This window comes from Rhinatrema bivittatum, chromosome 12 (assembly GCF_901001135.1).
Source record: "Rhinatrema bivittatum chromosome 12, aRhiBiv1.1, whole genome shotgun sequence".
NCBI classification, from domain to species: domain Eukaryota; kingdom Metazoa; phylum Chordata; class Amphibia; order Gymnophiona; family Rhinatrematidae; genus Rhinatrema; species Rhinatrema bivittatum.
This window is the reverse complement of record NC_042626.1, coordinates 73080717-73092893: the sequence shown is the minus strand read 5'-3', so window position 1 is coordinate 73092893 and position 12177 is coordinate 73080717. Positions and strand designations below refer to the sequence as shown.

General features: G+C 49.0%; 1 protein-coding gene across 1 annotated transcript in view; it reads right to left on the bottom strand.

Annotated features, from left to right (window-relative positions):
- Nucleotides 1-298: 298 nt before the first annotated feature.
- The window catches only part of MED24 (mediator complex subunit 24), a 134263-nt gene continuing 122384 nt past the window's right edge, over nt 299-12177 (bottom strand). The window contains exons 23-25 of the mRNA XM_029572517.1: nt 4397-4474; nt 3070-3218; nt 299-1287 (exon numbers count right to left, since the gene is read on the bottom strand). Coding sequence (XP_029428377.1) covers nt 1171-1287; nt 3070-3218; nt 4397-4474 — 344 coding nt within the window. The 3' untranslated portion in view covers nt 299-1170. The remainder of the gene's footprint in view (nt 1288-3069; nt 3219-4396; nt 4475-12177) is intronic.

Below are 12177 nucleotides of genomic sequence, written 5' to 3'. Positions count from 1 at the left end.
CTGCTCCCTATTTATGAAGTGCTTTGAGCTCAGACCCAGGAGAGAGTGTGCCAGGCTCAGCCTTCTGTAGCGAGCCACTAGTCAAATCATTTAAAAGCAAGCCCTCCCCACCCCACCCCCAACTCCTTTGGGACTCACAAATGAGGTGAGAGAGGAGTCCAGAAAAACGCAGTTCCTCCCGTGCTCCACCCAGCAGCAGAGAGGTGCAGGACTGGTTTACGAGAGGTGGACAGACAAAGCAAAAAAAATCACAGGTCAACCAGTCCACGGCTACAACTCACAAAGTAGGACTGAAGCCTAACCTATCAAAAAGGGTTTTATTTACAGAAAGGCAAGGTTGGAGGGCATAACTGGAATTCCAGATCCACAATGTTGAAATGTACAGAGCGTTTTATGCTAGCTAACCCTAGGAGATAGAATTGGCATTACAAGAATAGTGCATTTTAGTGGATGTACCTAACTCTCTCTTTTGCAAAAGGCCCAGATGAAGTTTCTTCTGCAAAGCAATGCCTGGACTTCTGTGTATGATGCAGTGCCAGGGGATCCTTACCCAAGCAGCTCCAAAACCTGCATCACAAATCTCTTCCAATTAATATAACATTTTAAAAAAGGAGTTACAATAAAAATGCATGATATTTTCTGCTGCTTCTTAATCTTTGGCTCCTTAAGGTGAGTGAGAGCAATGCCGAGCTGCAACCTCTGCTACAGATGCACCTTCAAAACCATCTGTGCACACGAGTGTGTGGCTGGAGGTGTGGACAAGCACAGCATTTGTGCAGGAAGGACAGGAGAGATGAAGCCTCACGCTCTGGAATCTGTCTCCGGGAGCAAAACAAGGGTCTCTCTAGTGAGCTGCAGGGTTTAGAGCAGGGGTGGGCAATTCCGGTCCTCGAGGGACGCAAAGCAGTTGTGCTTTCAGGATATCCCTAATGAATAGGCATGAAACAGATTTGCATACAACTGACGAAGAGTGCATGCAAATCTCTCTTGTGCCTATTCATTAGGGATATCCTGGAAACCCGGCTGGTTGCAGTCCTCGAAGACCAGACTTGCCCACCCCTGGTTTAGAGGAAGGAGAACTATGTGAAACTTTGCTGTAGTTACCCCATTGTTTCCTGTCACCTGCCCCTGCCACCCCCCCCCCCCCCGATGTGGCCCTTGCTTCCCAGTTCATAGAGTTGCAATGGCTTTGGCAGCAACCCTGCGGCCCAGGGGCAAGCTGAGGTCTGAGACAGCCAGCACGATTCTGGGACTTGACATGGTCGACATTTTCACCAGCTCTGAGACCTGCCGAGAGAAGAAGGGGAGGGTCAGGGTTAAACAGGATACAGCCATCTGCTCATTCTCAACAAAGGGGGAACGTATGTATCTCCTGCGAAGGGCACGTCCTCTTGCGAGGCCAACCCACACCCCAATATTAGGCTACAAGAAACCTGCAAACCCTTCCCAACAATCCCCAGATTATTTTTGATATTCTTTAAGTATCTCCACCTCATAAGAGGGTAAAGGTGACTTGTACAATTCCTAACTCCTGTGGACTCAAACTGATTTAGGACAGACAGATGCCTCCCCTTGTAAATACCACTCGTTACTTCAGTTACAGGAGCTGCTCCTCAGCTCACTAGCACCACCCTATCACGATACTGTAGCACCACCCAAGGCCGCAGTACACGTGAAGCTTGAATGAGGCACTAGTGTGCAAGCCTGCATGGCTCCAGATTACCGGGGTGTGATGGCGTGCAAGCCTGCATCTGTGTGTGGTGGTGTGCAAGCCGGCATCTGTGTGTGGTGGCGTGCAAGCCTGCATCTGTGTGTGATGGCGTGCAAGCCGGCATCTGTGTGTGGTGGCGTGCAAGCCGGCATCTGTGTGTGGTGGCGTGCAAGCCTGCATCTGTGTGTGATGGCGTGCAAGCCTGCATCTGTGTGTGGTGGCGTGGAAGCCGGCATGGGTCCAGATTACCGGGGTGTGATGGCGTGCAAGCCTGCATCTGTGTGTGGTGGTGTGGAAGCCTGCATGGGTCCAGATTACCGGGGTGTGATGGCGTGCAAGCCTGCATCTGTGTGTGGTGGCGTGAAAGCCGGCATGGGTCCAGATTACCGGGGTGTGATGGCGTGCAAGCCTGCATCTGTGTGTGGTGGTGTGGAAGCCGGCATGGGTCCAGATTACCGGGGTGTGATGGCGTGCAAGCCTGCATCTGTGTGTGGTGGCGTGGAAGCCGGCATCTGTGTGTGGTGGCGTGCAAGCCTGCATGGGTCCAGATTACCGGGGTGTGATGGCGTGCAAGCCTGCATCTGTGTGTGGTGGCGTGGAAGCCGGCATCTGTGTGTGGTGGCGTGCAAGCCGGCATCTGTGTGTGGTGGCGTGCAAGCCTGCATCTGTGTGTGGTGGCGTGGAAGCCGGCATGGGTCCAGATTACCGGGGTGTGATGGCGTGCAAGCCTGCATCTGTGTGTGGTGGTGTGGAAGCCTGCATGGGTCCAGATTACCGGGGTGTGATGGCGTGCAAGCCTGCATCTGTGTGTGGTGGTGTGGAAGCCGGCATGGGTCCAGATTACCGGGGTGTGATGGCGTGCAAGCCTGCATCTGTGTGTGGTGGCGTGCAAGCCTGCATGGGTCCAGATTACCGGGGTGTGATGGCGTGCAAGCCTGCATCTGTGTGTGGTGGCGTGGAAGCCGGCATCTGTGTGTGGTGGCGTGCAAGCCTGCATGTGTGTGTGGTGGCGTGCAAGCCTGCATCTGTGTGTGGTGGCGTGCAAGCCTGCATGGGTCCAGATTACCGGGGTGTGATGGCGTGCAAGCCTGCATCTGTGTGTGGTGGTGTGGAAGCCGGCATGGGTCCAGATTACTGGGGTGTGGTGGCGTGCAAGCCTGCATCTGTGTGTGATGGCGTGCAAGCCTGCATCTGTGTGTGGTGGCGTGCAAGCCTGCATGGGTCCAGATTACCGGGGTGTGATGGCGTGCAAGCCTGCATCTGTGTGTGGTGGTGTGGAAGCCGACATGGGTCTGTGTGGAAGCATGCAGGGGTCACAAACCCCCGGGAGAGCTGAAGGTAAGGCACATTCTCCTCACCATGTTGAATGGCATGAACTGAAGAATACTCCCTCGGCACTCCTGCTCCAGGCACTCCACGCACTCCTCCATAAACCACTCCACAAACTGAGTGTGTGTGCCGGCCGTCCGTGACCCCAGGATGCACGCGATCAGCAGGAATAAGTTTGCTGGGAAAGGGAGGGAGAGCCATTTCAGTCTACATTTAGCAGGGACTCTCTGATAAAATGTCTAGTGGTTGCACCCAGTTGAAATGCCAACAATCCTAGTGTTTTGGCAAGGTGCAACCCTCAGCTTTTTCTGCTACTGTCTCCTACCAACATCAGGGCTGTTTACACCCATGAGCGAGAGGAGAGCTCATGAATTCAGCTTTGACCAATACCACCTCCCACACAATTTATTTATTTATTTAACACTTTTCTATACCGACCTTCATGAAAAAATTCACATCAAATCGGTTTACATGTAACAGGGGGATAACATTGATCAACCATTTAACAAGAAGTGAAAGTTACATATAACAAGGAGGTATAACTTGGTGTGGCTAGGGTAGCCTGAGGTAAAGGACAGAATATTTGAATAAATTAAACAAAGGCATAAATATAACGTTTAAGCTAGGCGAGGCACCTAGTCAGGAAGGTCTGACTAGGGGCTGATGCAATTACAAAGACAATGGGGCTGATGCAATACTGTGCGCTAGCCGCTGTGCACGGCTTAACATGCTCAAGGGCAATACTAAGTAGGAGGAACCAAAGAAAGCAGTATTTATTTAAAAAAAAAAAAGTCTTTGAAAAAAATTCTGAAAATTAGAAAATAGCCACTGCTATTAATTGCATCAGTAGCATGGGATCTTCTTAGTGTTTGGTTACTTGCCAGGTTCTTATGGCCTGGATTGGCCTCTGTTGGAAACAGGATGCTGGGCTTGATGGACCCTTGGTCTGACCCAGTATGGCAGGTTCTTATGGAATAAAAACATTCAAGATACACAGTTCAGGCCCTGGTGCGAGGAACTCCTACATTGAGCGTTCGTTTTCCCAACCCGCTTGACAGCCACCTCCCCTGTGCACCCGATGCCGAGGAGGCCGAAGGACATCATTTGTCCCTAGTGCCTCCTTTTTTTTAGTGCGATCCTTCATTTAGATATTGGATTGCGCGCTCAGGAGAAGTGGCTGGGTGCGCATTAGGAAAATGAGCTCTCAACACTGCGTGCCCTTTTCTGTGCACAATTATTGCATCGGCCCCATTGTGCACGAAAGTCTGAGACCAACTATCATTTTAAAATGTTTAATTTGTTTTGATGATTCTAGTTAGAGCTTTGAAAGCCCCAAGGTCCTTCCTTGCCCTTTACCTAGGACTCTGTTGAGTGGGTCTCTCATGTTGATACTGTGCAGCTGAGAGGCGCAAAGAGAGCTGCTCATGGACCGATCTGCAGGGGAAGAGGACACGCAGTTAGCAAAGAGCACAAAGAGCCAACTTTCAGAGAAATACTGAGGGACTGCAGGTGGCACTCTAGCTTATTGGGAAATTACTTACCTGATAATTTTGTTTTTCTTAGTGTAGACAGATGGACTCAGGACCAATGGGTTATGCTCCCCTGACAGCAGATGGAGACCGAGTCGGGTTTCAAAGTTGACGTCATCCGAGGGGGGACACTGCGTTCCTCGCACCTCAGCCCTTCAGTATTCTCTTCAAAAGCCACTGTGGACGTACTATTGAAAAAACTTGATTTAAAATATGTTTAAAATTGGATAACCATAACTGTATTCAACCAATCAAACACTAAACCCCAGTAAGATTACAGATGCCCTGATCTAGGGACTGGATGACGGCTTACATGTAGTCTCTTGGAATAGATATCCTCTCCACGGGCGAATCCTTGGCACCGTTCTTGGGCAGCTGTGGGAAAGATGCTGAGTCCATCTGACTACACAAAGGAAAATGAAATTATCAGGTAAGTAATTTCTCCATTTCCTACCATGTAGCCAGATGGACTCAGGACCAATGAGATGTACAAAAGCTACTCCCGACTGGGGTGGGAGGCTGCCCGCAGTCCAGTTAACACCGCCCTTGCAAAGGCTAAATCCTCTTGGGCCTGTACATCCAGGCAATAGAACCTGGAAAAGGTGTGCAAGGAGAACCACATCGCTGATTGGCAGATGTCGTCAGGAGACAGCAGTCTAGCTTCCACCCATGAGACCACCTGAGCCCTAGTGGAATGAGCTTTAACCTGAGAAGGTAATGGCTTTCCTGCCTCCACATAGGCTCCCGTGACCACCTCTTAATCCAGCCCATGAAGCTGGTTCATCCACTTCCTTCCAAAACTTCCAGATACCGCACCAAAGGTCTACTGACATTCAAATGGCGGAGGAGGCAGTATTCTTCCACATCCTTCTGCTTATCTAGGGATGGCAACAAATTGGACTGATTCAAACGAAACTCCGAGACTAACTTGGGCAAGAAGGATGGAACAGTTCGAAGCTATAACACTCCTGGAGTCATTCTGAGGAACAGTTCCCAACTCAATGCCTGTAGTTCAGAGATGCGACATGCTGAGCATATAGCCACCAGGAACACTGCTTTCAAGGTTAATAAACGCAAGGAAAGAAAACAGCGGCCGAAAGGAGGGCCCTGCCAAAAACTCCAAAACTAGATTAAGACTCCACAAGGGAACCGGCCGACAGGAGAGTCACTACCTGGACCTTCAAGGACCTAAGGGTCAAACCTTTATTCAAGCTGTCCTGCAAAAATTTCAGAATTAGTGGGATTTTGACTGCCCGAGGGGGAACACTGCGTTCCTCGCACCAGGCCTCAAATAATCTCCAGACCCACACATATGCTAGGGATGTAGAGAACTTCTGAGCGCGGAGTAAGGTGGCAATTACTGTACTGAATATCCTCACTTCATCAGGCAAGCCCTCTCAATGGCCAGACCATGAGACAGAATCGAGTCAGATCCTTGTGAAGGACCGGTCCCTGCTGTAGCAGGTCTCTGTGTGGGGAGTGGGGGTGTCTCCCCCAGGAGTCTCTACATGTCTGCATCCCATGGATGCCTGGGCCAATCTGGAGCTACCAATAGGACTAATCCCCTATGGCGCTCGATTCTGCGAATGACTCTGCCCAGCAGGGGCCTTGGAGGGAACACATAGCAACTCTTCTTCTGGCCAGTTCTGAACAAGCGAGTCGATCCCCAGAAACCCACTGATCTCTTTTACAACTGAAGAATCGTGGAAGCTTCACATTGTGAGATGCAGTCAGCAGGTCGACGGCGGGAGACCCCAGCGATCTACTATCAGCTGAAAGCTTTTCTCGACAATGCCCACTCTCTCCTGGATCCAAACCTCCTTGCTTAGAAAGTCTGCTCTGTCTTTTCCTGCGATGTGGGTGGCTGAGATCATCTGTAGATGTATTTTCACCCATTCCATAAGGAGATCTATCTCCTGTGACACTTCCTGGCTTTTGGTTCCACCCTGGCGGTTGATGTAGGCTACCAGTGTTGCATTGTCCAATATTACATGGACTGCTTGACTCTGGAGTTTGCGGTTGAATTGTAGACACGCCAATCTGACTGCCCAGGCTTCCAGGCAGTTGATGTTCCAGAGGGCCTCTTCCTCAATCCAATGTCCCTGGGCCATCAGCTCCCGACAGTGAGCTCCTCAGCCATGGAGGCTCGCATCTGTTGTGAGGGCCAGCCAGTTCGGAGAGGACAGGGGTACACCCCTGCTCAGATGAGCTTCCTGTAGCCACCACTGGAGCCGAGAGCATACTCTCATTGGTAAGTGGAGGTGAATTGAAGAGTCTTGAGACCTCGGGTTCCAATCTGACAGTAGTGAGTGTTGAATTGGTTGCATGTGTGCCCTCGCCCATGGCATTATCTCCAGGGTTGCCGCCATCAAACCAAGAACTTGGGGATAGCTCCACACCATCTGGTGTATCATGCTCATCAAATGACGCACTTGGGATATCAACTTCCTTATCCGCGTGGACAGAAGGAAGACCTTGCTCTAGTTGGTGTCAAACCAGATTCCCAGATATTCCAAGGACTGGGAGGGCTTGAGACTACTTTTGTCCAGGTCTATGACCCAACTGAGTTCCTGAAGAAAGGAGGTCATCCTGTTGGTCACCTGGAGACACTTTTCCATGGACTTAGCCCAGATCAACCAGTCATCCAAGTACGGGTGCACCAGGATTCCCTCTTTTTTCAATGCTGCCGCTATGACCACCATAATCTTGAAAATGTTCTGGGGGAGGTGGCTAGGCCAAAGAGCAGTGCCCGGAACCGATAATGGTGACCCAGTTCCGCAAAGCGTAGGAAATAGTGGTGTTCTTGATTGATTGGAATATGTAGGGTAGCCCTCGGATAGGTCCAGGGAGGTTAAGAACTCTCCTGAATGTACGGCCATTATCATGGAGCATAGGGTTTCCTTGTGGAAAGGATTCACTCGTAGATGTCAGTTGATACACTTGAGGTCCAGGTTGGGGCAAAAGGAACCTTCCTTCTTGGGAACAATGAAATAGATGGAATAATGTCCCATATTTTTCTCGGACACAGGTACTAGTCTCCACTGCCTGCTTCTTGTGCTGGGAATGGCAAGGAGACATCATGAATATGTCCCAAGGAGTGCTGTGAAATTCCAGCGCATATTCTTCTGTTAAATACTCCAGTACCCATTTGTCTGAAGTGATCTCGACCCACCTCTGATAGAAGAGAGACAGTCGACCCCCTTTCTCCTTGTTCTGAGGGTGGGTCGGCAAATTTTCATTGGGAGGTTCTGGATGAACATAAGAACATAAGAAGAACATAAGAAAATGCCATACTGGGTCAGACCAAGGGTCCATCAAGCCCAGCATCCTGTTTCCAACAGTGGCCAATCCAGGCCATAAGAACCTGGCAAGTACCCAAAAACTAAGTCTATTCCATGTTACCATTGCTAATGGCAGTGGCAGTGGCTATTCTCTAAGTGAACTTAATAGCAGGTAATGGACTTCTCCTCCAAGAACTTATCCAATCCTTTTTTAAACACAGCTATACTAACTGCACTAACCACATTTTCTGGCAACAAATTTCAGAGTTTAATTGTGCGTTGAGTAAAAAAGAACTTTCTCTGATTAGTTTTAAATGTGCCCCATGCTAACTTCATGGAGTGCCCCCTAGTCTTTCTACTATCCGAAATGTCTAGAACGGGTAGATTCACATCTACCCGTTCTAGACCTCTCATGATTTTAAACACCTCTATCATATCCCCCCTCAGTCGTCTCTTCTCCAAGCTGAAAAGTCCTAACCTCTTTAGTCTTTCCTCATAGGGGAGCTGTTCCATTCCCCTTATCATTTTGGTAGCCCTTTTCTGTACCTTCTCCATCGCAATTATATCTTTTTTGAGATGCGGCGACCAGAATTGTACACAGTATTCAAGGTGCGGTCTCACTATGGAGCGATACAGAGGCATTATGACATTTTCCGTTTTATTCACCATTCCTTTTCTAATAATTCCCAACATTCTGTTTGCTTTTTTGACTGCCGCAGCACACTGCACCGACGATTTCAATGTGTTATCCACTATGACACCTAGATCTCTTTCTTGGGTTGTAGCACCTAATATGGAACCCAACATTGTGTAATTATAGCATGGGTTATTTTTCCCTATATGCATCACCTTGCACTTATCCACATTAAATTTCATTTGCCATTTGGATGCCCAATTTTCCAGTCTCATGAGGTCTTCCTGCAATTTATCACAATCTGCTTGTGATTTAACTACTCTGAACAATTTTGTGTCATCTGCAAATTTGATTATCTCACTCGTCGTATTTCTTTCCAGATCATTTATAAATATATTGAACAGTAAGGGTCCCAATACAGATCCCTGAGGCACTCCACTGTCCACTCCCTTCCACTGAGAACCTGAACCCCAACCTGCCCATCTCTTGGGCTGTCAACTACAAAAGGACTGAGACCTCTGAACTGGCGAGTTTCTGTAGGGGCGAAAGCGTTGGGAGCCCCTGGATCAACCCCTCATAGTCGACAATCACTGTAACTGCTTTCTCTTTTCTTCTGGTAGACAGGGAACTGGAGATTCACCCCATTTACTGGCCAGCTTTTCCAATTCGCTCCTGAAAAGAAGTGATCCCTTAAAGGGCATCTTTGTAAGATTTGCCTTGGAGGTTGCATCTGCTGACCAATTCAGCAGCCATAGCTGTCTTCTGGCCGCCGCCACTGAGGCCACTCCTCTGGCCGAAGTATGGACTAGATCCAAGCCCATATCAACTAAAAAGGCGGAGTTCCATAACCACTCTGGAATTCACCCCCGAGTCATCCACCTTCTGAGACAGGAGTAGGCACGAACGAGCTACCAGGGAACAAGAAGAAATCTGTAAGGTCGTTGCTACTGCACCAAAGGCCTGTTTAAGGATGGACTCCATCAGTCTATTGTGTGCATCTTTTAACGTTAGATAGTTGTTCACTTAGACACGGCACAGACCAGCGCATCCACTTTAGGAAAACGCAAATGCTCTATCACTGCCGGATCCAGTGGGTATAGAGTTTCTAACGCTCATCCCCCTTTAAAACTTGCTTCTGGGGCATCCCATTCCAGGTCAATCAACTCCTGGATGGCTTCCAGTACTGGAAAGTAGCAAGAGGCTTTCTGTAGGGAAATCAGAATGGGGCTAATCTTTAGTTCCTGCATAGAGTCCCCCCCCAGGAACTCCCAGCATCTTCAGGGTCTGGGAATCCAGGGCCGGCAATTCATCTCTATGGAAAAACCATAACATGATCCGATACGGTTCTAAACCTGGGGGAATTTTCCCATCTTCCAAGGAATCTGTATCCTCCCTCTTCATCTGTGCCATCAAGGGTCCCTGCCAGGGATACCTTTGGTGAGGCGCATGCCTCAAGGTCTGCCAACAGGACTGGGAGAGGGAGGGCTTACTGGCTGAGGTTCCATCCGGACAGGGGCAAGAGAGGTAACAGACTGCACCTGTACGAAATTCCACCCAAGAGAAGGCGGCTGGGTCTATGCCTAGCCCAGGAGGTACTGGGGTAGGTGCCGCTGTATTTCCCTCTCCCATGGATGACCGAGTCCCGGGATTACTCAGATCTGGGGTACTTCCAGTTAAGGCTGTGGCTAACCCATCCTCTGAATGAGAGGAGCCAGGTTTAGCAAAGTGCGGGGAGGCAAATTCTCCCTGGGCTTCCTCACAGTGCTGACCTCAGTTGGAATCCAGATCAGACTGTGAAGCCCTAATATGACAAGTAGCGCAGAGAGAAAGGCTCTTATGTTTCTTGGTTGCCGGACCCATTGGTGGTGGTAACTGTGTGTTCTGTCGGCTCATGTTTAAAATTTTATGCACACAGGTTTCGGGTGCCTAGGTGGGATGCAGCGAGGCGCACGCACAGCCCGTGTGTCTGGCTTTACCTGTATTCTGCGCTTAGTAGGTTATGCATGTATGTACGCGCGCGATGTGTGCAAAGCAGATGCACTGCACGTACTGACGTTCTATGGAGGGCAATACAGCACGCACAAAGGTGTACGCAAGATGGCATCGCCGGGGACTACCACGCAGCATGTTGACCAAGCCTACAGCAGGGCTCAACCTGCTCGGAAGCCCACGTCCCCTTTCCCCAATGGGATCGGGAATGATGTTGGTACAGCACGTTGAGCTAAGAGACCAGAGGAAGTCTTATCGAAACTCCACCAAATGTCTCTGAATCAGGAGGTAAATTATCTTCTCTCTCTTTTTTTTTTTTTTATACTTACCTGGGCTCAGCACTTACTGGCTGAATACAGAGATGGTCTCCGGCTGTGGGGGGAGATGGCTTTGGCCGTCACTGCTGCGTTCGGCTTCCTGCACCTGCTGCCTTTCAGCTGCTTCAGCAGCAAAGTCCATGCCGGGAACCGGCTACCAGACCAAGGCAAACCTCTGAGGGATCTTTGAAACTGCCTCAGGAATTCTCAACTGGGGGAGGGACCTTTAGGTATCACTGTAGGAGAATGCAGAATTTCTCCTTCCAAAAAGAAAAGCAAACCTCATAGGGAGGAGGAATAGCCTAGTGGTTAGAGCAGTGGGTTATGAACCAGGAGACCATGGTTCGTGCCCCGCTGTTGCTCCTTGTGACCTTGGGCAAGTCACTTTACCCTACATTGCCTCAGGTACAAAAACTTAGATTGTAAGCCCTCTGGGGATAGGGAAATACCTACAGTACCTGAATGTAACCAATGTGATATCTCAGATCGAATGTCAGTATATAAAAATAATAAATAATAATAATCTGCTGGAGATGGAGCAGTACTGAAGGGCTGAGGTCATTGCAGGGGTTTGACGTCAGCTTTGAAATCTGACTCAGTCTCCATCTGCTGGCAGGGGAAAGTAGCATTTTCAAAAATGTTTTTGTTCTCTGCCTCCATCTGCTGGTAGGGATCCAAAACTCACTTGTCTGGACTGATCTGGGGTATTTTTATTTATTTAGAAACTTTTATATACCGGTATTAGTGGGGACATCATACCGGTTTACAGTTGAACAAAAGAATTGAAAGTACATAATTAACAGGGGAAAATGAACATGGAGGGGATAAACCAGAGGCAGTATGGAAGCGATAGATTAACATAAACAAGAACAGAGCATAATATAACAATATAGTATTATAGTTAAATCCTTAATATAAGGAATATGCGATCACCCTAGGGTGGTGCAGGGTATTGAGGGGTATACTATTCTGGGTAAGCTTGTTTGAACAGCAGTGTTTTTAATTTCTTTTTAAATTTGATGGCACATGGTTCGAGGCACGTGTGCACAGGGAGGGAGTTCCAGAGGGCACGTTCGCCAGTGGAAGAGAGGTTGGCAGTTTTAAGAGAGGGGACGTGTATAAGAAAATTATTACTTACCTGCTAATTTTCGTTCCTGTAGTACCATGGATCAGTCCAGACAGTGGGTTATGTCCCCAGTCCAGCAGATGGAGTCAGCACAAGCTTCGAGGGGGCGTTCCCATATATACCACTACCCCCTCTGCTGGAGTTCAGTATCGAGAATATCAAAGCCCGAGTAGAGACCCCTTCTGGATCAAGTTTGCAGAAACAGATAATGCATAAGGATTGCAAACATTCAACGATTAACGATTAAAGACAACCAGCTTA